This window comes from Tauraco erythrolophus, chromosome 5 (assembly GCF_009769465.1).
Source record: "Tauraco erythrolophus isolate bTauEry1 chromosome 5, bTauEry1.pri, whole genome shotgun sequence".
NCBI classification, from domain to species: Eukaryota; Metazoa; Chordata; class Aves; order Musophagiformes; family Musophagidae; genus Tauraco; species Tauraco erythrolophus.
In genome coordinates, this window is record NC_141469.1 from 58252265 (window position 1) to 58279893 (window position 27629).

At 38.4% G+C, this 27629-nt stretch overlaps 1 protein-coding gene across 1 annotated transcript; it reads right to left on the reverse strand.

Annotated features, from left to right (window-relative positions):
* Nucleotides 1-1993: 1993 nt before the first annotated feature.
* TRAPPC11 (trafficking protein particle complex subunit 11) lies at nt 1994-27517 on the reverse strand. Its single transcript, XM_009981613.2, has 29 exons — nt 27314-27517; nt 26140-26309; nt 25629-25699; nt 24656-24770; nt 22510-22609; nt 21689-21762; nt 21379-21475; nt 20419-20552; nt 19932-20079; nt 18264-18357; nt 16920-16999; nt 16743-16821; nt 16606-16660; nt 15020-15165; nt 13809-13870; nt 13574-13706; nt 12859-12989; nt 12187-12342; nt 11503-11690; nt 10401-10549; nt 9607-9728; nt 8848-8967; nt 7911-7976; nt 7653-7809; nt 5966-6074; nt 5157-5248; nt 4146-4279; nt 3598-3765; nt 1994-2199 (listed from the first exon to the last, which is right to left on the reverse strand). The coding sequence occupies exons 1-29, from the start codon at nt 27515-27517 to the stop codon at nt 2155-2157; spliced, it is 3399 nt and encodes a 1132-aa protein (XP_009979915.1). The 3' UTR covers nt 1994-2154.
* Nucleotides 27518-27629: the final 112 nt, after the last annotated feature.

A 27629-nucleotide genomic window follows, 5' to 3' on the forward strand; every position in this document is an offset into this window, starting at 1 on the left:
TGATGCTTAATTAGTTCCAATTAAAATAGACTACATTTAACTAGTATACGTTGAAGTTTGAATGGTGCTCGTCAAAAGATAGTAAATGATAAAAACCCTGTACTTACTTACACTATGTGCCCTTTTTATCTCCTGAAGACTTCCAAAGGGATTTGAGTTATGAATCACAAACATTCCCCTCAGCGTTAGTCTTATGAGTCAGTAAGATAGTCATCATTAATCACTTCTCAAGCGTTTTTAACAAGGTGGTTCCTGCTTGCTGCATGTTTCCATCCACATCAGTCATTCACATGGCATAAAAGGTTTGCCTAACACTATACAGACAGCTAAGACAAAATCTTTGCTTTGTAGTGTTTACAGACACACTAAGATCACACAAAACATGAAAAGATTCTCTTTGCAAATGGAAAAAAATAGAAATTACAACTATGGCAAAGTAGCAAGTAATAATTTTTCCACGGTGTAAGGTAAGCTTGCATTTCCGTATTTCTATACTATTTTTATACAGTTCCTACTTTTACTACTCACCATTTTAAGTGGAAACCTATTTACACGATTCAGTTAATACTTTATCATCATTGTAACCACGAATGCATTTTACGCCCTCTCCTTTCTCAAAGGAATGCAAATCACTTATTTTGCTGTGAGACTACTTTGAGGTAGAGGGGTGGGGGGGAAGGCACCCCAGTTCTGCACTGAACACTTACACCACTTGCATCAACATGTCTTTTAAGAAGCAGTAGCAGACATGCCAGAGTTGCTGTAATCTAAGTGGCTACTTAAAAGAAAAAAAATATTTGGAAATGAAATACATTTTCCACTCTTAACTAGAGATAACACACCTATTCATGACTGCCACTTAGTTCAAGATATTTAAGCAAAGAATAAGGAAGGTTTCATTTGTTCTTCCCACCATGGTAGGTCAATTGTCATCTTTTCCTCCCCTGTACACTGAAAAAACTTGTAATATAACTACAGCTGCACTCCATGGAAAAGCTCTGTATGATCACACATTTTTTCAGGACTGCCAATTAGCCTCCAGTCCTTTCACTGGTAAGGAATGTTTACATGCCTCTCTAACGCTTTTCTTCAAGTATTACAGCTGTTATTTTGGACTCCAGTGCCATAATTGAATGTATCAGCCCACAAGACAGACCAGAGTTACGAAACATCAGCTGTGAAAACAATGCAATTAAGGACACAGTTTCAGAAGTACTCTGTTACAAGCTGTTTATTAGAACTTCACTTTGACAATAAATAAGGTATTTCCCAAGCAATCAAAATGTAATTATTTAGAAAGTTAAACAACTGAAGTTTTCACAACGCTTTTTTTATATACACAATTTACTGTATTTTAAACACCAGTTCATCCAGAGCTGTACAACAGCAGGATGTCCATTTTTTAAATTCACACAGCAGGAGACTACCAAGACATATCTTTAACCTGGAAGCTGTGTGTGTAAAAATAATCCAAACCCATATCAGCTTCAGGTTGCATAGCCCAGCTGTTAGGAACGAATCTCTGTTTATTAGACTAGCTGTTGTTGAATTCTAATTTGGATGTATGGCTTACCCAGGAGAAATAGTGCCTTTTAGAATTATGGTTTTAAAGAACAAGCAAGCCTCTCAATTCCAACAGTAAAACATTAACCATTTGTAGTTTACTGTGCTACTGCACACCCTGTTCTGCCCTCAACACAAGTAGCACAGAACAAACTTCTGTAAAGCACGACAGTTTCCAATGTTATAAATCTCAGTAAGTACAAATCTTGCACTTCACCTTACTGTTAATCATGAAAATGTCTTTTGGTTTTGGTCAAATGAATTAGCATTTCTTCACTTAAGTACTCAAGACACCTAATATGCCTTAATAATACTTTTAAGAGTTTGACATTCAAAGTTAACTTCAAAAGAACGTTCCTGTTAAATAAAGCACCAAGTTTTCCCCATATGTTTACTCCTTAAAGAAAGTCTACGAAAGACTAGGTTGTTGTTTTGTTTGTTTTTTAAAAAAACATTAGTTCTGCTAAGAGTTGCAATTTAAAAATAAAATTTAATTCTTAGGGTTTGATCGAAGCCATGTTTCCAAAGTGAGCTTTATATATTCTGTGCAACATCCCATTTTCTTTAAGTGCAGAGGTACACATCTTGAAGTTACGCAGCTGCAATCGAGTTATCATCTGCTTGACGACCCTGAGGCTTTAAGACAATAGAGCATTAAAGAAAAAAACAACACAAAAGGCTGTTACGAAACACACTTTGCAATAGATCGTGTTGATCTAGCACACAAGTGTGGCATTAAGCCTATCCTTACTTCCAATGGTTTCCAGTACTAGCACAAACACAGAAGACATCCAACTGAAATCTCAGTTTGGCCCAGTGAGTACTTGGTAGAGGCCTCAGCTCCTTAACCATCCTGTTAAATGCCAAGAGCATCTCCACACCCATTTGGACAGCTTAGCACAAGGCCTGGCTGATCAGAGTTCTGAGTATTACTGCAGCATAAAGAGCCAATGGTTATCAATACATGAAACAGGAATGAGACTGACAGTTTCTTGGAGGGATTTTACTCAGAATCACTAGAGATGGGAGAGAGCAAGGAGGAAGTTTTAAAGAAAAGACATTCTTACAATAAGGTTTTTTTGAAGTCCTGACATCTCCAAAGCAAAAGCAAAGAATTTTGAAGCCTAAGAGATTCCACAGGAGTGTTGATAACATCACGCTTTTGAGGAAAAAAAGCCTTTCATGTTGACTTAGGAGGACATCTTGACAACAAATCTAGAAGAGCCACTGATTGACAGCATATGCAAAAATTAAAGTTCTATCTCTTTTGGCTAAAACAAAATTGAAAGAATGCCAGGCCTGTTTCCTGGAAGCAGGATTACAGATGTCTGAACAAGTCCATCTCAAGTAATATAAACAAGCTCTTCAGGCTCCTTGCTTGCTACGAGTCTGACTGAAAAGTGCATACAATATTCTGGAGACAGCAGCAGTAGAATGAGAAAGCATTGTTTTGGGCAACTGGATTTAAATGATTATTAAAAAGTCAGAAAAAGTTTAATTTTTTTTTCATGACAACTGAATTTTCTTCAGAGTCATAACATTCGAGGTAAAAAAAAATCTATATAGAGTGATTCACTGAAAGGCTGCATTTTTAGAAGTTTAGGGAGGTGTGGGATGCTACAGTGTTTCTAAACCTAGTTATATGAGTTGTTCAAACAATTCTTTTTTTCCAAAGTGCTACAAATTACAGTATTTCAGTATTTCATTACATTTAGTTCACCCCATTGTGCTCAAAAAATAGACAGTTTTAAAACTAATTTTACAGAGTAAGACATGGAATAACAGGGACAGGCTAAGCACTTTTAGCTAGTTCATCTAATTGTAACCAAATATCTCTTTCACTTAAACAGATCTCCTAAAGATTTTGGGTGACTACACCAATGCACAATCCAAGACTTTTCAAAGCAAACACCAATGTTACAAGCTGGCCATTTTAGTCTGCTTAGAAACACTCAGCTTTGGACAGAGCTGAGGTGGTAGTCCCCAAGAACTGAGCAGCCCTGCAGGCAGCGTTTAAGCACTTCTCAATCTTACCTTCACAAAAATGTGTGTTGGTATGAATCGTCTGAGCAACTGATTAGTGAAGTTTGGGAATCGCAGTAAGTTAACATGAAGAGATGGTAACTGCTGGTATCCAGCCATCAGAGGATAGAAGTTATATAACATTTCCTGCTGTGTGCCAGGAAGGATTCTTAATCGGATCTTAAGAAAAGAAAAAAGCCACAAACATAGCTAAGTTCTGTGACCAAAAGCAGTCCCCTGTTTACCTTCTGTTTTTACACTGTTTACTTTCTGAAGTTGGAATGAATGCAACTACTTTCCTCTTCTAGTTAAACTATTACTTCCATACTGAAGCACCACATTACCCATAAACGACATGACAAACAGCTCCTAGTCAGGCTTCCATTTAGCCCTTCTTTAACTGGAGTCTGCATCCACGCATTTTCCAGATAGAATTTACCATACTTTAAACATCTAAAAACCAATGATTTTGTCCTCTCTGCACACCAGTGTAAATCTATTCACTGTATTCTTCACCACCAGATAAGCCAGCAGGATCAGCAGACGTGACAATTAGGTACCTGTTTAAGGCCAGAAAACATGAAGGCATCACTGGGTTCCACTGACACCTCCACATCCTGGACGACGTTGGTCTTGTTTTCCAGGTGATATCTGACAGGTAGGGATTCTCGGACTCGACCAAATGATGGCAGATCTTTAGAAAGAAAGAAACTCAATACAAAATATGTTCTAAAGTTCCATGCATAAAAAAGTATATCTATTGCAAAGAGTTGTGAGAAGTTTGAAGGAAAATATACAGTAACTAGGTATCTAAAGTGTTTCTGACAAGATATTTCAGAAAAAGATTCAAGAACAGAATACAACTTCATTACAGCTTTTCAGTAACACTTCTTCAACATTTAGTAACAAAACTCCCACTGCTAATAACACTGTCCAGGAATGCTAACTAGGAAGTCACTTTGGTTGCTGCTGGGTATTTTTCAGACTATCCAAATCTTATCAGACACTGTCAGGAAGCTCCTTCAAAACCAAACAAGAAAGGATGGTGGAAGAATCTCAGCACAAATGAAACCAAACTGAGGAATGCACAGGAATTCTGTGCATTCACTGAGCTCTCCACTCCCTCTTTGCTTTTGTGCAGGTGAAGTGCTGGAAGAGAAACAGTTCATCTCCCCGCAAGCAGCTCCAATTCTCCAGGCTGTTTCTTTCCTGGGATGTAGCCAGGGCGTGGGTGAATGGAACAATGCTTGCCAGAGGCATCTAGAGAAACCTACTGGGATGCTAGCATCAGCAGAGGTAACTGGCCTCTGTGCTGCCACAGGTCAATCCACTAACAATTTTTAAGAGATCGCATTCGTGTAACTTCCAGCTCTTCCCTTGAATTGCACAGGGGAGAGAGGGGCAAGGCTTGCAGCAGTCTAAGCGGTGATACAGTTTCTTTCACTAGCTCCATAATACCCAGTATCAGTTTTCTGTCTTTTGCTACAGTAAATGCAAGCTCTGGATAATGTAAAACTTTGGCAGTCCTAAAAATTCTAATTTGGACATATGTGTTGCCAAATTCATATTACCTGCATTAACATGGAGGGGAATGCTCTCTACAATCACATGCGGTAGAGTGATGACTGTACTCACAACAGGTACACTTTCCACAGGTGAACTTCTGAAGGAAAAAGTCAAACACAGACCACCTTGAAAGTTATACAACATCAAGTAACAAGTGAGTACGCCAAAAGAACATCACTTATATGTGACTAAACTAGAATTACAGTAATTTCAGCAGTGGAAAGAAAAAACCCAAATCATACATCCAATTACAATGGATTTTTGAAGTGAGAAAAAAGTGCCAGAACATGGACACAAAATAGCAAAAGGCAAGTAAAAACACCAAACAGCTCCAAAACTAAATAAAAGCAAACTAGAAGAAAGATATACCTCCACATCTGTCTTTGAAAACGGAGTGAATACACAAATCCACAGTCTAGGGTGGGAAAACAGTTAGTCTTTCCCATGAAAAAAAGGTTTGCTTGTTGCTACTATAGCAAAGCTATTCCTTTGACTTGGCTTCTTAAGGGAAGTATGTCATGACTGGAGAAAACAGTGAGTGAGAGGCAACAAAACAGCTCTGTAATTGACCTAAGATCTGACAAAGACCATAACCACATAATATTTATCTCTTAAGTGAAATATGTATGTATTCAAAGGTCCAACAAGCTAAGCAGTAATTACTAAGGTCAAAGTCTAGGCAGTGCTTGCTACAGGAAGATCCAAAAACCGAAAAAGCAAAAAACCCCACAAATCCCCAAAAACCCAACTCACCATAATCCCTAAAACCAAACCAACTTACTTCCTCTCCCCATCCAGGCCAAGAGATACTTACCTCTTCCAGGAAATGATATAACATCCAGTTGCCACTCCACTAGCATTAGTAACTGGAGGACATCGAAGGCAAAAGCACTCACTGGCACTCTCACCTGTCTGTAAAATAACTATCAGCAAGATTTGGTTTAAAATCAAAGCGTAATCGTCACTGCAGAAGCCACCAAGTCCAAAAATCCAACACGACACAAGCACAAGTGTTCAGCCAGAAAGGCCTTTGAAGTGCTTTGTAAGCTATAACTACATAATATACAAATTCCATAAAGATTGTGAAGTGTCCTGATATATAAAAGGGTGGCATATATAAATATGTGACAGTTTACTTTCTGAATGGCATTATGAGATCTTTCAAGTACACATAGAACAAGTCATTGCAAATTATAGTTAATGTAAAAAAAAGGGCAAAATAATGCCAATTCAAATTCTGTACTTCTCCCACAGCAAATTCCAAGACATCAATCAGCATAAGATGTGTCTTATGTTTTAAAACGAAAATCAACAGATATTTCTCCTCTTCTGCCTAAATGGATGAGAGGAAACACAAGAAAATCTACTGGCTTTGAGTTTTCACTTTTTTTTCCTTCTCCTCCTGTCCTTGAATGAACTAAAAAAAGTACCTTTTCACGTAAATTTTTTTTTTTTTTAAAAAGTACTAAGGAAATAGATGTTGCAATCATTCAAAATAATAATTAACCTTTATGAAGTCTTACAAGGAAAAAAACCCAAAAAAAAATCCACAAAACCAAAAGGCAGATAACTGAATAGCTGGTATCTGAGGGGATTCACACCTCTGGGCGGTTAGCTCTTTAGGAGCATCAACCAGAAGCCAAGAAGCACAAGGTACCAGAGCCAAAGATGAAATAGTTTGAAGACTGAAGGACCCACCAGGTAACCTTTAAATCTACAGAGGAACTAGAGTCTTGCAAATCCATTATTACATGGGTGGACAGCTGCCCCACAATCAGGCAGCAATCCAGATTGCCCCATTTTATTCCAAGCTTTGATAGAACACACGTTTTCACATCTCTGACTCAGCAAATGCAAAGACAATGTTTCATTGGAAGATTTAGGATCAGCTCTACCACTAAGTACTCCATTTATTTGACTTTAAAGCTAGCATACTGAACTCTTAAAGGTTGAGATCTGTAAGATAATTTTTTTTTACATTTAAGTAATAAGTTATTAAATTGTGTTAGCATAAAAAAAGATGCTTATTACTAACTGCTCTTCATAGCCTACTCTGTTTAGCTTCACATTTTGCAGTTTCATTACTGCGATCACAGACATGGATCACTTTAGCCTTTGGATGCTGCCTCTATCACATGGTAATAAAAGTGTTTGCATTCCAGAAAGTAAACGTAGTTGATAAACAATTCTTAGATATCCATATGAAAAGATACTCAATATTTCCAATGTTTATCAGAAGTACTTTCAGGTGCTTTCCCTTACATCTGCTATATTTAGAATTTTGGTTAGCATCTATCATTCAAGTCTATTTACTTGATTCACCGAAGCAGAACTAGATTTTGAAGCATACTGCTAATTTGTGTTCTGGCAAGCAACTACAGCATTAAGCAGCTTTCTTCCACTTAGAAGTTCGACAAGCAAATGCTGTTTCAAACATCTCTCTTACTCCCAACTCATGCAAAAAGTATCCTCTTGAAAGAGCATAATCTAAGAAAACTTACCATTCTCCACATAAGATTCCAGTTGATCTACTGGCGTCATGGAAGCTGACAGCTGTAGCTGGCTGGTTACAATAGTGAGAGGCCAAGGAGAGGCACTCAGGATGTCTGTCATCAGTAAAAACGGTATATCTGCAAATACTCTGTCCAAGTGCTCCAACTGTCAAGACAGACACAAGATCTGGCTCTTTCCAACTAACCATGGTGTGACTATTGAAAGTGGTGCGACTCCAAAATATCAACAACTTTCCAAACACGTACCTTTGTGGAAACAAATTTGGCAGCAACATCAAAAGGAAATACTGTTTCTATGGTTACAGTTTCATCCTGTATGAGTAACAAAAGAGGTGGGAAGAAAAGTTATATTCAGTTTCAGACTTGGCTACTGATGTCAAAGGTTACTGTAACGTAATGTAAAGTTACTTCTAATTATCATTTTAATGAAGTCCTTTCCAGGACAGAGCTATACTGCATTCAGCTCTGAAGCCCCCAACATAAGAAGGACATGGAACTGTTGGAGCAGGTCCAGAGGAGTGCCACAAAATTATCAGAGGGCTGGAGCACCTCTCCTATGAAGGACAGGCTGAAAAAGTTGGGGTTGTTCAGCCTGGAGAAGAGAAGGCTCTGGAGAGACCTTCTAGCAGACTTCCAGTACCTAAAGGGGGCCTACAAGAAACCTGGAGAGGGACAACTTTTTACAAGGCCATGTAGCGACAGGACAAAGAGTAACAGCTTTAAACTGAAAGAGGGTAGATTTACATTAGATCTAAGGAAGAAATTCTTCCCTCTGAGGGTGGTGAGGCACTGGAACAGGTTGCCCAGAGCAGTGGTTGCCCCATCCCTGGAAGTGTTCCAGGCAAGGTTAGATGAGGTTTTGAGCAACCTGATCTAGTGGAAAATGTTCCTGCCCATAGCAGGGGAGTGGAACTAGATGATCTTTAAGGTCCCTTCCAACCCAAACCACTCTATGATTCTATGTATCTGTAGTTATTTTTAAAGAACAAATATAAAAAAGTTTTCTTCTGATTATACTTATGAAGCTGCTCACACTAAATTGGGCTACCATGCTGCTGATTTGGCATTTTTTCTATCTACTAAAAATGCTTCTATAAGACTTAGAATTGTAGCCTTTAGAATGAGAATATTCCTTGCATTTTGTGAATGTATATCCAGCAATTGGTGCATCTTTATATCCTACCCGGTGACACTTGCAGAGGATTTCTTTCCCCTCAACGATAGTGTTGATTAAGTAAGAAACATAAACTAGAAACATTCTTGCACCGACTGTTCCACAACGAATGTATATTGGTTTTTCCAGCTGCAAAATAAAGGAGACTGTATGAATCAAGCTATACCTAAAATACATTAAATTAGGCCTAAAGTTGCCCAAAATTTGTTAGTCATCTTAACGTGATCCAAGAGGGCAATAGCAGAACAGATATTATTTTGACCATAAAGAATCTCCTGCAATGCATGATCTTAACTATGCAGGGTATGTTTTTAATCAGAGTGGCACAGCTTCAGTCGCTTTGCTACCGGCGATTATCTGTTACTTAACAGTATGAGAAAAGAGCCATTGCTACGTAATACATGATATTTTTCTAATTTACTAGTCTCAATTTCAGTTTGGTGCAACATCGGCATATTTGATGCTCTACTATGTTGAATCACACTTATTGACTGTTTCCTTATTTTATTTCTTATGTCAGCTGCATCATCAATCCCAGAATACACCTTATTCCTAAATCTAGTCCAAACCCCAAATCTAGTCCAAAACAGATCTAGTGAAAGAAATACTAAATTAGAAGTAAAAAATACCTAAGTAAGGTATGCCATAATAATTTCATTTATTCATTCAAATATCTGAAATTAAATATATGTCCTTTTATGAGAGTCTTGTATTAGTTGATCTTCATTTTCTTAACTGTCACATAGAAAGAAGGTTTTAAGCCTTCACCTTTTCCCCTGGTTGCAAGTCTCCTACAGGGATATCAGGAAGTAGTGCAGGAAAGGAGTCATCACATGTGTCTGTTCCGTGAAGAGTCACCTGAGTTTTCTGAGTCAGGTTGGCATCTTGGCCTAGGATTAAGAACAGTCTTTGTAACCACACGGGCTCACATCACTGAAGCATGAAAGCAACAAGTAAAAACAGTAAGATACTCATCTCAAAAAGCAATACACAAGGAATTAACATTGTTCATTTGGCAGAGGGAAGCTTTGAAGAGTACCAGCAGAGGACAGATTTGACAACATCTTAAGTTTTCTATCTTGGAGAGATCACACCCTGCAGGGTTTTAGTTTCATCTATTTAGGCCAGAAAAAAAAATAAAATCTCAAAAATCAGAAATCAAACCTACAAAGACTATACTTAGAAAACATTTATATAGCGTTGCCTAACACTTCCATCTCAGCGAGAAAAAGATCTACCTCTGGAGAAAAGAAAAATTTAGTTACGAGCAAATTAAGTAAAAGATTAGGAAGAAATACAAAAGCTTCCATGTTTTCTTTCAAACTTGTAAAGACTTCTCTTTCGAAAATACCCATGTAAACACTATTGACAAGCAGTGGTTAAGATAACTATAACCAAATGGTTCTGTTAGCTCTTGTCGTTACCACTACTATCTCATCATTTCCAACCTTCATTTTGGTTTGGCTCTTAATCACTGCAGGAGAGCCATATTTCTGTGCATTGCATCAAGAACAAAGAGTCGATTACGAGACTGATGAATTAAAAGAAAATAACCCAAATACCTGGCTTTAAACCTGCTGTAAGCTTAACATCTTTGGCCACTGTCTCCTCATGTGACTGGACCGTCACAATCAAACAATACATTTCATTAGTCAGGGCAGGAGGTTCATGACGGAGTTGAACAGAAATGTTTGGCACTCTAGAAATAATCCTTTAAGAGAAAAGACTCAATTGTTGTATGTTTCTTAAATAACAAGCTTTTAGGCCTAATTTAAAGGAGATTAAAACAGCTTATTGCTTAAGAGAGTTCCGACAACTGGTGGCCTATTCAACTAGGAGATGCAAGATTCCTGAAAAGTAACATGATGGGAACAACTCTATAAAGCCAGTTTGGAACCCCAGTAATAAGCATTAATGATTCAGATGTTCTGCCAGGAAAGAAAGAAAAAACACCCCCACCAACAGCAATCTGATTTAATTCTTTTGAATACTCCTAAATTAGTGTCAGCCTATTCATTAATAATTATTTTCCGATACAGTTTCTTAGGGATTCTTTGTTTGCATGACAGCTTTTGTAACAAAAACATCTCTTAGTTTGCACAAAAATCTGGTAAAAGTCTGCCTAGCAAAGTTAAGTGAAGGGGAGAACTAAAGCATCCTTGGTATGCTCAGAGATCAATACAAGCTTTTTCTGTACTTCTAGCTATCTCGATCCTCAAAAATCCTACAGAACTAAGATCACAGAATCATAGAATGGCATAGGCTGGAAGGGACCTCAGAGATCATCTAATCCAACCTCCCTGTCATGGGCAGGGACGCCTCTCAACTAGACCAGGCTACTCAAGGCTCCGTCCAACCTGGACTTGAACACCTCCAGGGAGGGGGCATCCACAACTTCTCTGGGCAATTTATTCCAAAGTCTTACCACCCTCGTACTGAAGAATTTCTTTCTAAGATCTAATCTAAATCTGTTCTCCTTCAACTTAAACCTATTTCCCCTTGTCCAAGATAAGATAGTGCCTATCTTATCCCCAGTTAAGCAAAGACATATTAAAAAGCTCATATTAAAGTCCCAACAAGTCCTTCTTCTTTTAGGAAGAGTAATCAGGACTTTGCAGGAGACTCACAATGATATGTCACATACATTTTCCAGTTTTCACTCACATAGTGCTTGCCTGAATAGTCAAACTGTCCCAGTGCACTTCATTATCTGGAAGCTTAGGTCGTCGTCTGAAGGAACGTGCTGCCTGCAATGCTTCTTGGGATGCAGCAGCATCTCCACCTCCTCCACGCCAGTTCAGAATCACACATCGGCCAGACTCACTTCCCAGGATCAAATCCACAGAGGTGATCTGATATACGCAAATTTAAACACGTGCTGATAACTTTGTCTTCAGACTACCTCCTGTAAGAACGTAGTTTTCCAACATATACATATCTTTATTGTGCCTGCGTATCACCAAAAAGCTTCTGGCAGCTTTGCAGACTGAAGACACCTCACTGCTCCAGGATTTCATTTAATGAAACAGTGGTGTGAAAAGTATCCGTGCTCATGTGAGTACAGTGTAGTATTTTGTAGTTTCCTACTCTCCCATAGTGCTATACCACCCCTCCTACTTTTTTAATGTATTGTACATATTTAAACAAACAAACTGGAAGCAATACTTAAGTTTTATCGTAATGTTTGCTTTGGTATTGTCAATAAATTTACTTTTTTTTTTTAGTCTCAAGAATTCAAACATTTGGAACTGCAGTGACATTAGTAACTGGTGTCGAATTAGAGGCAGTTTTGTACTTTTGAGTTCTTTGTAAGCAGCAGTAAGAAAGGTGTAAAACAAATTGACAAACCTCAATCTTCTTTCCTACATCTTCAGTTTTTGCAACAAACTTGAAAGTGAACTTTCTTGTTTTGCCAGGGACTAAGCACATTGTTCCTTGCGATGACTGTTCTAGAATATCACTTTTTTGATAGGCTTCTTCTACCACACAGTATTGGTTGTAATCCTACAATGGAGGAATGGGGAAAAAGTTGATAAAACCAGACTTAAGATATCTTTAGAGAGTAACAGTAGTATAGCAAATGGTAAGGCTCTGTGTTACCAGATCAAACTATATAGGTTCTTGCTACTTTTTACACTATTGAAATTAGGCTTCTCAAGTAATTACAATGCAATTCTTTGACACAAGATATCCATTATATTAACGTAACTTTATGCAAGAACATCAAGAGAAATAAGACATTAAAAGGACTCTTCTGAAATTCGAGAGTTTCATAGAAAAACAAAGATATGATAGATGAGCTAATCAAACTGCATTTTGGGAGTTTTATCACAGTATCATATACTTGTCAAAAGTGACAGATAATGCCAAAAGAAAACACATCTTTCCAACTTAAGTATTAACATAATTTTTGAAAAGGAACTTTTGATTTTTTTTTTATGTTTAAAAACACTAATCATATAATTCTATTCTTATAATAAGCTTTCATCACTAGGTCAGAGATAGATAGAACGTAGTTACCTGATTATTGAAACTGATGCAGAGCTTTGAAAACCTGATAGGATGAGGACAATCAGCTCTCAAGTATACATCAAACTGCACCGGAACATCAACATGAAAACTAGGAGCAAGAAATTTTGCTTTGCACTGCACTGGAATTAAAATAAAAAGGAAAAAAATAAAAACCCCACAAAACCAAGAACCAAGTGTTAAACACAAACTACAACATCAAATTCCAGAAGCACACTCCTCAAATAACGACGGTAAAGACTGTTCTGTGTATACTCATGAAACTTTGGTTTCTATATAAGTGGGACAAAATTTGGCTGCTAACACCTCTTTCTATGGGAGTATTACTTTGCACACATTCTGCCCCCTCTCCTCAGAATCCTACTTGAAAGCACAGAGTGGCAGAAGTCTTTCAAAAAGCAAAGGTTTACTACTTTTACCATGTTTAAAGGCATACGTTGCCTCAGCTGGAAGTTGAGAGGTTTTTTCCCCCCCTAAGACATAATGCTCAAAGGATTCTTCTTTAGTAATCCATATTGGGAATAAGAGATCACTGCCTTCCCTCCTGATTTCTTATCTTACTGATTTAGATGAAGAGAGCAGCGCTGAAACACAAGTTTCGGTGTCGCTGGGTTTGATATACACTTTATATTTTCTCCTAATTGGTTATTTTCAAGATAACTACATCAAAATGTATAACCTGGTGTAAATTTGCTTTCTTACTTACCAAATGGTATAAAGTCTTGGACTTCTATTGTAAAAACATTACTGCCTGCCAAGGAAACACGGTCAGCCCACAATTTTTGTGACGCTTTCCCAGCAGCAGTGTCACAATCAGGCTCAGGCTCAGGGCTTTCATTCTATATCCAGATAGAAGATTACAAATAACAATAAAAGAAGGTTACCAAACACTGACCACTCCGAAGATTATTTAAAAGGGTAATAGGAGTTCTGCCACTTACCATTAGAACTTTTATCAGATTTTTTTCTATTCGAGATTTTTGATCTTCTTTAAGAGTAGATGCTAAGAAACAGAACAAAACCAAAAGTTACAAGACATAAGCAAGTCCCCTTATTTTTTTTTTTTTTTAAAAAATCACTTTGAAAGATTCAATCTAAAGGAGAGATTTATTTTTAAAAAAAAAAAATCACATTCTGGGGGAAAAAATAATTCTAATATCCATCTACCAGAAATGAAAGATTCATTCCTTTTTCAGAACTACCCCCATTTTACATGTTTCCTCTTACTTTCACTGGAACCAAGTAAAATATTTTTTGGTTAGATGAGCGTTTCATAATTTATTGGAGGAAAACCTCAAGAGAATAAGGCATATACCTTCTTATTATTTAGATTTAAAAACAGAAGAAACAGTAGAAAAGTCTGGAACATGCAAAGAGGCAAGCTCAGATAGTATTAGAAACATCATCTAGAGAATGTGACAAAAAGAAAAAAGAATTAATTAAAATCAGCACTCTCCTCTTGAAGATGAAGAAAGGTGGGTTTGTCTCATTGGCTATTCTTTAATACAAAGCAGAGTAGGCTGGCTAGCTAACAGAAGATGCAAGCCCATTTTTACCACATCTGCTCTAACAGTGGTATTACTTAGCAGTTTAGGGCACAAAAGGATTATTTCTGCAATGTCAAGCAATAGACATTATAGGAAGCAGAGCACTTGCATTATTACTGTGCAGCCACCCTATGCCACGTTTTTTTTTCCCCTAAAAAACACGACATGCATATTTCATCAGCAGAGGTCGAGTAAAACGTCTGAGAAGCACATTTTGGATTTTAAAGTCCAGAAGAATAGTGCTAGCTTTGTTACTTACTAGGAAAAATGTTTTTCCCCTTTAGCTATATTACAGTCCTTCCCCCCCTCCCAAAGCTCAGGACATTTCTATTACATTATTTGAACAGTCTCAAATGAAGCTCTGTGCCTTAGGTATCCTGACACAGCCTATTTGAATGCAATTAATTTTATAATAGGAGAGGAAGGAAATTCAACTTCCAGTGTACGAGAGAAGGTAGTATAAATTCAGCACAGGTATACATTTATTTTGCAGTCAAATCATTTGAAGTACTGTAAGTACTGTGTCTGACAATGATTTGTCAGACTTCGAAATATATGTACTTTAATTTTCCTTTATAGGCTAAGTATATTTCTTAAGAGAATACCTCTACCCAGTAGCTCTAAAGAGTACGTTATATAATCTTTTAGCTGGGCCATCAGATATGAACACTTGAGAGCTGTCGTCAATATGGAAGTGAGAAGAGTCCACCATCCTTCACTGCGATATTCACACATAACATAATCCAAGAGCCTGCAACACAGTAAAATTGAGAGAAAAAAAAAGTTACACACACTAATATTTTTTTAGAAGCTCACATTTATTTAGTATCATTAATACAAAAATTTATCTTCACTAATACAAATGCTAGATTAAAGTCAAGTCTACTGTTTACACATGGCAACGATTTATTAAAAACAGCATGAAATTATTGTAAAGAAATAAGTTTATTCCATTGCTTTTCTCCTTCAGGCGAGAACAATTTCCAGAAGAGAACAAGAAAACTCACCTGTCTTTAAATAAAGAACTAACAAAACAGCAACTGGATAGAAGGGTCAGTCCAGCATTGCCTTAAAAATACGCTTTAGTATTGAATATGTAGTTAAGTTTTAAGAAAAACAGGCTAAAATCCCACAATAAAGTCCCCTTCCAAACTGAAGAATTTTCATCTTCTTTAAGCACAGATGTTTCTTTTCCCTCCTACATCCTATCCCCTGCTCTCTTCAAGGGTTTCAAAGACCTACAAACAACACATGCATCAATCTTTATCAGGCAAAACTGCACACCCTAATATGGTTTTAATACTGAGCAATGTTTGCTATTACTAGCAATGCAGAGAAGTGAATTTTTTAAAAACTCTGTTCGACTGTTCAAGACAGCTGATTCTGCCTGCTTCAGAAAAATCTACCTAAACATAAATAAGAAATGCCTGTTCATGTAAAAATTAGGCTTGATACAAATTGATCTGCTTATCCTCCATGTAGCTTCCAGTCAGCTAGAAACAACAGTAAACACATCTTTCCTACCTCAAACATACTCTTTACAACGTGTGATCTTTAAAGCCTAATTAATGAAAACATTGTGGGACTTCTATTTAACATGACCTTGACTTTGTTTCCCCTTAAAAAACACAAAGTCAAGAAACTAAGCACAAGACACATCCTTCAGAACAAACGGTAGCTGTACCTCAGCACTAAGCTTTCCTAGCTCTGTAGTCATTAATAGCAGAAAACTATATCAATAAAAAGAATTCCTTTTGCTAATTCACTGGTATATAAATAAAAATTTAAGTCAGCTACGTTTCCATATTTTCTGAATTTTGTAACTACAAAGTCTGTAATCAAATGTAACTAACTATATTCTCATTGCAGTTGCAGGCAAGTTTCAGAAATCACTTCTAAGAGAGAGAGACAGACAGCACTCAGTGAGCTAGAAATAAATAATATTTGCCAATAAGGCAAATCCCTAAGATAGCTTACAGCAGGAAGTTTTTCTGCTTTAATAACCGACCCATTGTATCTGTTTTGCTTTCTTTAATATAAGTGGAGTTCATAGACTCCAAAGCTTGTGCTTCAGTCAAATCCAGGTACTAGGAGCATCTTAGATAAGCTTCCAACATTATTTTACAGCAATATGACACTGGGTTTTTGAGAAGAATAGCATGTGAAAGAAGCAATCATGGATGATACTCACTTCAAAGCTTTCGCATAATCTTCAGCGTAGTAATATTCTTCTCCCATTTGAACCACTGATTAAAAAAAGTTTCAGATCAATATCAGAAGTCTTTGCAAAATTAACTTTAAAAAATGCATGTACTTATATATACTCACTCAAATGACTTTTCATTCTTGGACATTTGTATTTCTTGAACTGCGCGACAGCATTACTCAACAAAGTGATTATTAGCTCCTAACAGATAAAACCATTATTGACATCATTATTCACGCAAACATTAGGACAACATTAGAAAACAGATTTTTTTTTTTTTTTTGTAGAACAAAACTTACTGAGTGAAGGACGTTTTTCTCTTTCAACTGTAGGGATAAAATCCCCATCTTCTCCTTTTCAGGATCAGAAAGATCAAAGCCTGCATAAGACAATGAGAAATCCATGAAATTGGAATTTTGTACAGACCTAAAGGGAATAACTTCTGCGGTGAGCTATACACAATGCTAGCTCCGATTTAAGCACACTCAAATTCTTAAACATTCTTTTGCCTAGGATATATCTATATCACTTTAAAAACTCATGCATCCTCTGTGTTCTAGAAGGCAAACTCTGTATCTTAGCTTCTTTTAAGCAAAAGGCATCTGAAGCTACCCAAAACCAGCAGACTACAGTAAGATCATCTAGTCTCTAGACTGCATCTATTAACATTTAAAGTGCATATGTTAAGACAAATTTGTAGCCCGTTTCCTATCTGATCTCAAGTAAGGATTCAAGTTTATGTTTCTCTAGTAGTAGAGAATGCCAACATATGAAGAACTGTACAGGGCTTTAAAAGACTAAACTCTTGCTGGAACCAGAAAGCCTGAATATATTAACAGGTAAAGTTTCTCTTCATCTTAAACTGTTTAGCCTTGGCAGTAGATTTTAACTAATTTTAAAACAGTAACACTTGAAGATAAAAGACAGTACTGTATTTACAGTAAACGAATAAAGTCTTTATAAGAGGGCAATGATAAAGTGGCAAAGCCCAAAGCATATGCAGAGAATCAAGAATAGGAGACCAAATGGAGAGGGAGAAAGGGAATTAAAACTGCTGTCAACAACAAAGATCTCAGAACTGCATGTGTATTCACACATAGTTCAAAGCTGTACATTCCAAGTTTGAATTTCTGAGAAAATATCCTTCTTAATAGGAAAACCACAAATTCCTTTCTCAGAGTAAAATCTAATCATTGCATCCTCCCAATCCATTTCAAAATCCAAAACGCTTTTTCAGAAAAAAGTCATGAGTTCCTGCCTACAGTTGGCAAGATACAGTATGGATGGCAAGAAGAATTTATAACAATCACTTTGAGGGACGTAGTTACTTTTGTTGTATCCAGTTCTCCACCTTCTCTTCCCAGGAGCCCATTTCACTGCAGTCAGGCGTTTCTGCAGCACACTGACTACAGGCAGCTTAGGCAGCAGCAGCAACAGAGCTGCGGTATGGCCTACGCAACTTTGCTGAAGACCTGATCCTGCATAAACCTGAGGTTCCTTTCTCTCTTTGTTACAGAGACCAAATACACTTCCTGTGCTTCCAGTGGAAAAGGGATCACACGCTGATGCCCACTAAGTCAGCTGGCAAGATCAGCAGCTAAAGAAGTTTGTCCGAACTCCACAGATACAAGACACAAACGTACTTAATATTCCCTGCCGCCATGGTCTTTGCCCATAGAAGTCAAGCACTCCAGTTTGCGTTTCCAGGGGATCCGGATTGGGATATATCACAGACGACTGCAAATTCAGCAAATATAGTCATAAAAAAAAAGGTTCATGTTTCATTTTAAGCCATTAACAGCGATTAGATGCTCCAATACACATGCACATAAAGTAAGAAATTTGCTTTAAAACACAATCTTTCCAGCCACCTGTATAAAAACAGTACTGCAGGAAATCCAAGCATTTAAATACTTCTCATTGTCTGACATCTTACTTCATTCACTTCAAATGAAGAATAACTGGGTAATCCTTTTTAAAACCAGCTCCCAACATGATAATCATAGAACAAAAAATAAATAGCACCGATAAGAACAAAGACATTTTTAAATGATCAGGATATGTCAGCTGGAGAGTAGCTACATATAATTAGCACAGATGTTTAGTCAACTGCAAAGATTGATTTTTCGCACAACCTTTTCTGCCAGGTAACTGTGAAAAAAACACCAAAACAACCACAACCACCCAGCTCTGATATATACTCTAATACTGATGTTGTTGTTTCTCTGCTTCCTGTAAGTCACCAGATACAGTGCATATATAGAAAGATACACTGGAAAAACAGAACAGTAATTTTTCAGGTATCCAGAGATGTAGAAAGTAAAGGTAGGTGTCCTGGTTTTAGCTGGGATAGTTAGCTCTTCTTTTTAGCAGCTAGAAGAGCTCCGTGTTTTGGTTTTACTCAGAGGCTCGCTCTGAGAAGAATGTTGATAGCAAGCTGATGTTTGTGGTTGGAAGTGAAACTCCAAGGACTTTTCAGTGTGCCGTGTTCTGGCCGGAGTACAGAGGCATAGCAGGATAAGGGAGGAGCAAACTGGGACAAGGGGGCCACGATTCCCCTTGCGATTTGTAGTGGAACTTAAGATTGAGGGCCAAACTGGCCAATTAGTATTCCTTATCATGCAGCGTCATGCCCAGTACAAAAGTGAGGAACAGCCGGAAAGAAGGGCTTTTTGCGCTTTGCTCTTTCGCTGCTTTTACTCCTTTGCGCTTCTGCTCTATTACTTTTTTTTCCTCTCTCTTCCAGTACTCCCACTCTCAGAGTACTATCTCTCTCTGTCCCTCTCTATTTTGGGGCCTCGCGTTTGTCTGGGATTGCGGCTTCGGATAAGAGGGGGTGGTGAGCATCTACCCTGTGTATTACTCATCTGTATTAAATCGTTCTTATTTCAGCCCACGGGTTTCCCATTTCTCCTTTAATTCTCTCCCTCATCCCTGGGGCTGGGGGAGGGGGAGTGAGCAACTGTGTGGGGTTTGGTTGCTGGAGCGGCCTAACCCACAACAGTAGGTGTGTTTTTGTTTTGCTTTTTTTTGCCTGGGTTTTTTTTTTTGTTGGTTGTTGGTTTTTTGGTTTTTTTTAAGTATTTTAAAAACATGTCAGAATTACTTGTAATAAAATAAACACTAACATATTGGTTCTGGACTAACTTTCCCAATACATAACAAATACTTGCAATGTTAGTAAGCATCAGAGAAACACACATCCTTTCCTTGGATATTACAAATTATTATTCCACTACCATCTGAGACTAAAACATTAGCTAGCTTACTATCTGGTTACTTGCAGAGCGTTTTCTCCCCTCCCAACTTACATCATGGTTACAAAGCATACTTGCTAGTTGTTTCCGTTCCTGTGCATAGTAGGCTGCCTGCTGGTAATAGAAACCTGGATTCTGAGTTTGAATTGCGGTCAATCCCAGCTTAATCGCTTCATCAAACAAGTCACCAAAAGCCTGAAACCTATTTAAAAAAATTATAACCAAAATCATGCACAGAACAGCAATTTGAACCAAAAAGTACACCTTGATTAGAAGTTCTGGTTAGTCTTAAGACATGATAGCTTGTCTGAACTTCTGCATCTAAATTCTCTGGCTGCATTTGTGTCGTACCCAGTTCATTCCCAGAGAAAAGTGGTCAACCAATGGAAAACAGAGCAACAACATAGAGCTCTTAAGGTCTAGTTAATCTCTTTCTTAGATAAAGAGCTCAGAATTTGTATCTTGCCTAGACAAGTAAAACAGCGAACTTTACAAGGTTATAGAAGAACTGAAACAGAAACATCACTAAGCAAAAACGTACTGTTTAGACATCCAGGCAGCATGCTCAAAAGCCAGTTCTGCACTTCCTATTTTTTTCTTGCACAAGTCAATATGTTTCCTGAACTGAGCAATTGCATCCAGTGGAGTATTATGCTGAAAACAGAGGCGACAGATCTAGAAGAAATCAAAATAAGAGGAAAAATAACTTTGTTAGGCTGCTAAGGATTAGCTTCAAAAAAACCCACTCACATTTACGAAAAAAAAGCCCACCTAATTTCACATATTTCTGAAGAGCTCAAACAGCATAGAAAACAGAGGGAGAAGGATAAATATAAACCACAAAGTACTAGACCTGAAATCATGTGGTCCTCTGTTTCATCTAACATTATTTTTCTTCCCTTTGTCCAAGTCATCAATGAAAGAGTGCATAACTGACAGCCAAATTCAAGATGGAACTGCAGAGCCACTAGGAAGATTATCTTTGAGGCCTGGAGTCTGCAAATGGACTTTAAGGGAGTCCAACTCCAAGACTGTTGTAAATAGTGGGATAGTTTTGTTTTACCTAAAAGCCCCCAGAATATCACAAAAGAACGGGATGATTCTCAGCGAGTCACTTTCCTCCTAACAAGCAGTAACTGAACTATACTAGCTTAAGCTTTGTGTGAACACAAAAACATTCAAAGAACAAGCAACCCTTGTTTTCATTCCACCTGCAAAGAGTGAGTTAAAGAGAGACTAGTCTTTCAGATTACTGTCTCAAGTGAGCTCCAATCCTTCAAGATACTCCCAAGCTTCAGCTAAGGATCTGTCTTTCGTATGGAATTCAGAAGTCTTTGCAAGTCTGAGTGTAATTTATATTCCACTGATAGCTGTTTCTAATCCATCTCCTTAAAAGCAATATAAAATAGAACTTTTAACCCTTCACACATTAAAGATGCACCAGTTTGTGTTTGTTTTTTTTTAAGTAAAGATTATCAAAGATTAGAAATACATTTGTTACCTTGTAGTTTATAAATCCAGCCATAGTCTTGATTTCCAGCATGTTTGTTTCATGAGCCCTCAATTCATGCACAAGATTATAGGCAGTTCTGTAATTTCTAAGCAGGAATACTTAAATTAGGGTTAAATCATACAAGATAATAAAATTTAACAGGATTGCCAACAGCAGAAAACTCAGAGTGTTCTTCCCAGTGAAGAACTCACCCCTTACATACATGTTTAAATAATTCTGCATTAAATACTTATCATAGTCTATGGCTTAAGCAGTAAGTTGGGGTAGAGAGAGTGGAGGAAGATTACACAAGTCTTACTTGAGAGCATTCTGTGTATCCTGTTTCAGCTCACTGAAGAATGCTATTTTGAACTGGTGTCTAACAAATAAAAGCTGCAAAACACAACCAGCATACATCATTCATCAACGTACGAACATACCTGTTACCTACAAAGCAGATGATAATTTCAGAGGTTTACACAATATAGCAGTTGACTTGAAAAACTGACTACGCAACTGTTTCCTAATAGCTTGCTCTGCCATGGTGATGCAGCAGTGATCTTTCAACAGATTTAATTTATTCCAAGTCTTTTACCCTGGAACAGGGGAGAGGCTTTGTAACACCCCGAAATCTCTACACCAGTGTTGATTGTTCAGAGCTCACCGCCTGGATACCAGCTTCCAAGAGAGGGAAGCTGGCAATCGCAACAGAACATTGTGTGTCTGAGCAGATATTTAACAATTTGAAAAGCAAAAGCTAAAAAGTCAAATCAAGTGTGACTTTGAGTTCAAACTGTCTAAGGGGAAGCACTTCCCACAACTTGTTAAGATACTACATTCAGTTAGGTTAAGCCATACAGATAATTAAAAATTTTTTGTTTTAATCAGTGAACTTACTTCATTTTTGGGCTGCAGCTCTTCCTCTAAGGAAGAGGCGAGGAAGACAAACATAAGAACAAAACCAATCAAAATCAAATTTAAGTTGCAGAAAACAAAACCAGATTTACTTTCCATACTGAGAGAAGGCATCTTGAGTTGGAAAGGGGGGAATAAGAGTGTTTAAGCAACAACCAACCCCTATTTTCATGTTTTAACATGCAATATAACTTGCACAGTATTTAAGAGATAGAGTAACATTACCTGATGAGTGGTTTTGTTCAAGAACTCCTTATGAGATTTAACTCTTCGTATTTCTGTATAATAGTAAGTCTGTGCATGCTCATAGAAAGCATTTTCCAACCTGCAACAAAGTTGCTCATAAGTTTCACTAAGTTTCTCCCACATACAAAAAAATTTCTGAAGTTCTTCATTATAAGTTACTTTTAATCATTCTTATTTTAGAGTTGGTAAAGTAGGCTGAGGTATTACTAAACTCTTCTGTAAGTTACTGCATAGGGTAAAAGTCTGCAAACAAAACCTCTTCACACAAAATCTTACACAGGGAGAACGCAAAGTAGAACAAGTAGATTTGAGAGCTTTATACATTGATTCCTCATACAACAATCTATAGTAGCTAATGCAAGAAAGCCTGAGGATAAGCTGTTCGGATTTTACAAGGCAATACATAGTGGAGAGGTGTCTCAGTCAAGGCAAGCAAACCTTGCAGAGGCTCCTGGGATAAGTCTGAACAGGTCAAGGCTGTGGAAGGAAGAGCAGGAAGGAAAAAACAGCAGTAAATAAAATTATGAGGGCATGTGTTCTGTCCAAACATCAGTAGCTACCTGGGTTTCAGAGGTAATAGTCAAACTTGTGCCTGCAAGATAAATGGCCCAATGGCAAGTCACAGGGGAAGAAGAGAAAGGTAAAGAGGTCCAGAACACCAAATACAGTATGAGGCTGAGGAGGATCTAAGAAGCATATGCTGTATGATCAAGTTACAAGGAGTAAAATCAACAAGACCAGAATCCAGGAGAGGAATACATTCAATAGCACTGACACATGCAGGAAATAAAGGATGAAGTACCAGTTCTGTGATTTGGCCAAAAAGGGATCACTGCAGACTTTGACTAAGGCAGATCACAACTTGTGTTCTGCTTGCAATGCAACGGAGAGGATGGTGATGAGAACAACGGGACAGACCAATGGACAGCAATTGTTAACTATGAGTTCAGTCATAAAAAGAAGACAAGATAAATTAAGTCTACCTATCATACTTATTTAAATGTTATACTGAGGCTGTGTAAGAAGAGACAAGCCAGTTCAAGGGGTAAAAAAAAAAATTTATTCTCTTTACTACTATGAAATCTCAATTAGAAATGTCAAAACAAAGAGATTAATATCAGGAATTCTTACATGATTATAGCTCAGACTTTTTTTTTTTTTTACAATGTGCTTGAAAAGGCTATATCATTATGGATTAATAGCTCATCTCACAAACTTGGAGACAGTTGCAAGTCTCACAACAAAACACAACTATATGCAATTTGCAAAGGCTTACACTTACATGCAGTGCTCTTTAGCGCTGAACAAAATATGAAAAACTAGAAGTAATGGTTACTTTATTTTGATCAATTCCAGTAGCTGTTTGTAAGTAGCATGGATAGGATAACAGCATTGATTTCTGTTGAGAACTTTACTGTTTATATGTAAATACAAGGGTAAGAGAAGGAAGAATTAGTCTCTTAGACCACTGACAACTCCTCTCCCTGAACATATCTGGAAAAATTAAAACTATGATTTGCCTTAGTTTGAGCCTTTCTTTTTAGGTCTATGCAAGACTGTCTTCCTTTCCCTGTTCTGTTTTTCCAAAGGCCTTCGTAATTTATTTGAAGCTGTATTCCCTGTAAATATTAAAACAGACAGCACAAGAAATGTAAAAAATGACAAGGACATAGTATTTGCAATCAGATAACTGCCACTTAGCATAAGTAGAAAGACAGATACCTACACAGCCAGAAAGTGGGGCAAAAAACACCCACTAATACAGAGTTACACTTGACAAAACAGTTGTAGGGAAAATTATTTAGAACCAGCAGGGCCAAGATCACTGTAGAGGCAGAAAAGCCCACTTTGCCACTGGCTGACTTGAGGAAAGGAACTTCTTGGCATATCTAAAAATGTTTCTTCAAAAGCAACATCTCTGACAGTCATTACTCAACCTCACAGAGAAAGGGGAGATGCGTGAAATTCATCAGGTTGCAGAGTAACCTGAAAGATCCCAGCAAACAGATAAAACATTCACTGCTGGTCTACAATGAGCATGCCACATAGCGGCCATCCCAACCTGTCAATTCTCTCAACATCTCCATTAGCCAACAGAGCAAACCAGTGTTTTGTGGTCACTTACCTTATAATGTAACCAACAAGATGATCAGTGTGTGGAAGTACAAACAGCGACTTCCCAGAAAGGTCACAAGCATTACATAAAGCCGCTGCCCTCTCCGATGCAATAACATCTTCCCCTAGGGAGGCCAAGGAAAGAGTAAGTGAGCAGCATGCACTGCTGCAAAGTCAAACTAGCTCTAAAAGCTTGACCAGTACAATGCATGGAAAAATCTAATACAGATACAACTAAGACCACATTCTTGCTTACTTCTTTCAGAGTACTACATGCATCATCCAGCAGAACACACTGCAGAAACCTTCTAGGAGTAGCTTAGCTAGCAATAACCTAGAAGCATGACATAAGGTTTTCGTCTCTCTCACAAAATTAAGTGTCCTGTGTGTTGAGAAACACACCAGCATTCAGAAAAGACAAACATATATAGCAGACAGAGAAAAAACAAAATCAGAAAACAAATAGTTTGCCAAGCACTAGAAAGCATGCACCTTCAGCTGAAGCAGCAGCTCTACAGAAACACATGGTTCAAACATACCACGTTTCACAGCTCCACTTGACTCCAAGATTTTATTGATTAAAACTGAGTTAAACTAAAAGGCTTCTGAAGGCAGCAAATACCCTTCCTCTAAGTTCTCATTGCTTTCACAGCTTTTTTTGATCTCAAGCAAGGTTTAAAACATAACTTGCTTACAAGGAGGCATGTCACATGTATTACAGTAGCAAACTATTTTTGATACTGTGTATCAAACGATGGACTTGGACTTCAGAGGAAGAGGTGAAGGATAAAAGCATCAAAAGTTTAGGGTCAACTGCCCTGAGCACTCTTTCCATCTGTACACCTTCTTGCAGCCACAACCCATTTAATGTATGTAGATGGCATTATATTAAGAACTGCAGGTAACGTGACAAATGATAGCTCAGTCATTCAGGCCTTCTGAAAAACAAGATCACTACAACTATGCACAGAGTTTTCTAGTACCTGGAGGTAACGGTGTTTTTTTCTGAATCAAAACCACAGCGACTTTTGTATTTCTTCCTTGCAAACTTTGCCTAAAAAAAAAACCCAACACAGCACAGTGTCAAAGTTTCACTTTTTATTTCTGAATAATCAGAACAAAATGAGATTTCAGTCTCAATGGAAGCATTGAAAGAATGCTATATAAGAAATAAAACCAAACGCTACAACATGCTATATCATCCATGAAATGTTGTGTTCTCTTCTTTGTTCAGATTGAACAGAATAATTGTGCTGAATTTAGCAAGCAAAATTTCAAGGGCTGTTTTTACTTAAATGCCTTAAAAATAAGCCATTTTTTAAAAAAAAGTTTCTTTACTGTCAGTTGTATGTTAAAAAGTAAAGTTCAAGTTCCCCTTAATTTGTATCTAAGAAAAAAAATATATTTATGTATCGTAGAATGCAAAAAGGATTCTGCAATTCACACTTAGCATTAGCTTTTAGGACTTTATGAACCAAGTGGAAAAAAGTCTACCTGACAATTTCAACTCGAGTAGCGCATTCCGACTGTTTTTCTTTCCACTGCGGCTCATCCCAGTCTAGTTCATAGAACACCACAACAAGTGCGGGAACCAAATTCAGGTGTTTGTTCATCCAACCAGTCTTCAGGATTCCTTTTGGAATATACCATTCATAGGACGTCCTCTGAAAATATGGAGGTTATTAAAGCAAGTTATCAAATCCATTTACCAGCCTCTCAGTATAACAGGCGAAGGGGAACTGTCTCTACATTCTTGTCACTTGTGGATACGTTTGTGATCTTTCCTTTAATGTTCTTCACCTCATGCCTTTGCTTCCTATTGAGTAAGACGCACACTTCATTCCCTGGCAGCAGGGCCTGGTGCTTGAGATATCAGGAACAAAGAACAGCAGATTCCAGGTAGACTGGAGAAAAAGGTCAGGTTCAGAAGCATGTTCCACGCACCTTCATGAAAAATTACATTTATTTTAAAAGGGGGGCTCTTGAGGGGCTCTCAAACAGAGCCAGGAGAACACAGTTAGGATTCTTGTTCCTTGCCAGCATCACAGAATTACATGGTTTTCCAAGGGTTAGACCCGTTGACATTGCTTCTTAACTGCCATTGCAAAGCAGAAATTAGAGCAGAGACGTTCTTTCTGCTGCATTTCACTTTGTTAAAGGCTTTACGTTTTCTCCAGAATCAACAACTGCAAATATCTACTTTCTCCAGAGTTAAACTTTGTGTTTCATTAACGCTCAAATTCTACAAGCACACCTTAATGCTGAGTAAATGAACAGCAAGTACTCTAAAACACAAGCCACGTTGGCTTTCTCTGCTTCTCGCTAACAAGCCAAGGCACCCTTGGTTTCCTATGCATCCATAGCACTCCACCACAACGCCCTTGGCTCCCCCTTAGCCCTGACAGCTTTTCTCAGCCTTCAAGCTCTCCCACTTCCCCTCCAACAGCAGAGGAGGGGACAGCAGAAGCCCGGCTGAGCGTTAAGCAGCGCGAGCGCTGCTCAGCTGCCTGTAAGCCTGGCCGATCAGGCCAGCCCCTTGCTGCGGCCCGTTCCCTCAGGAAGCCACCGACTCCCGCATTCCCTCGCCCCGGGATTCTGCCGCACGGGCGGAGGCTCGAACCCCGCGAGGGGCCGAGCCCGCCCGGACGGGGCGCACGCCGCTCGCTACCTTCGTCCTGCACTTGGGGTATTCATGGTCGCCGGGGAGCACTTTGAAGGAGATGGGGACGCGGTCGGCTCTCCGGTTGGCGCAGAAGGCGTCCCACACGGCCCGGTGCACAGCGTTGTACACCACGTCCAGGCCGGTGAGGGTGACGAAGGCCATGGGCCGGCAGCACAGCTCCACCGGGAAGTCCCACTGCGCTGGGGTCATGCTGCGCCCGAGCAGGCGGCCTGCGCGGCGGCAGGAGGGCGGCTCTCAGCGCGGCGCCTGTGCGGCCCAGGCCGACCGCTCCTCCCCAGCCTGCCGCGGCTGCAGGGGCTCG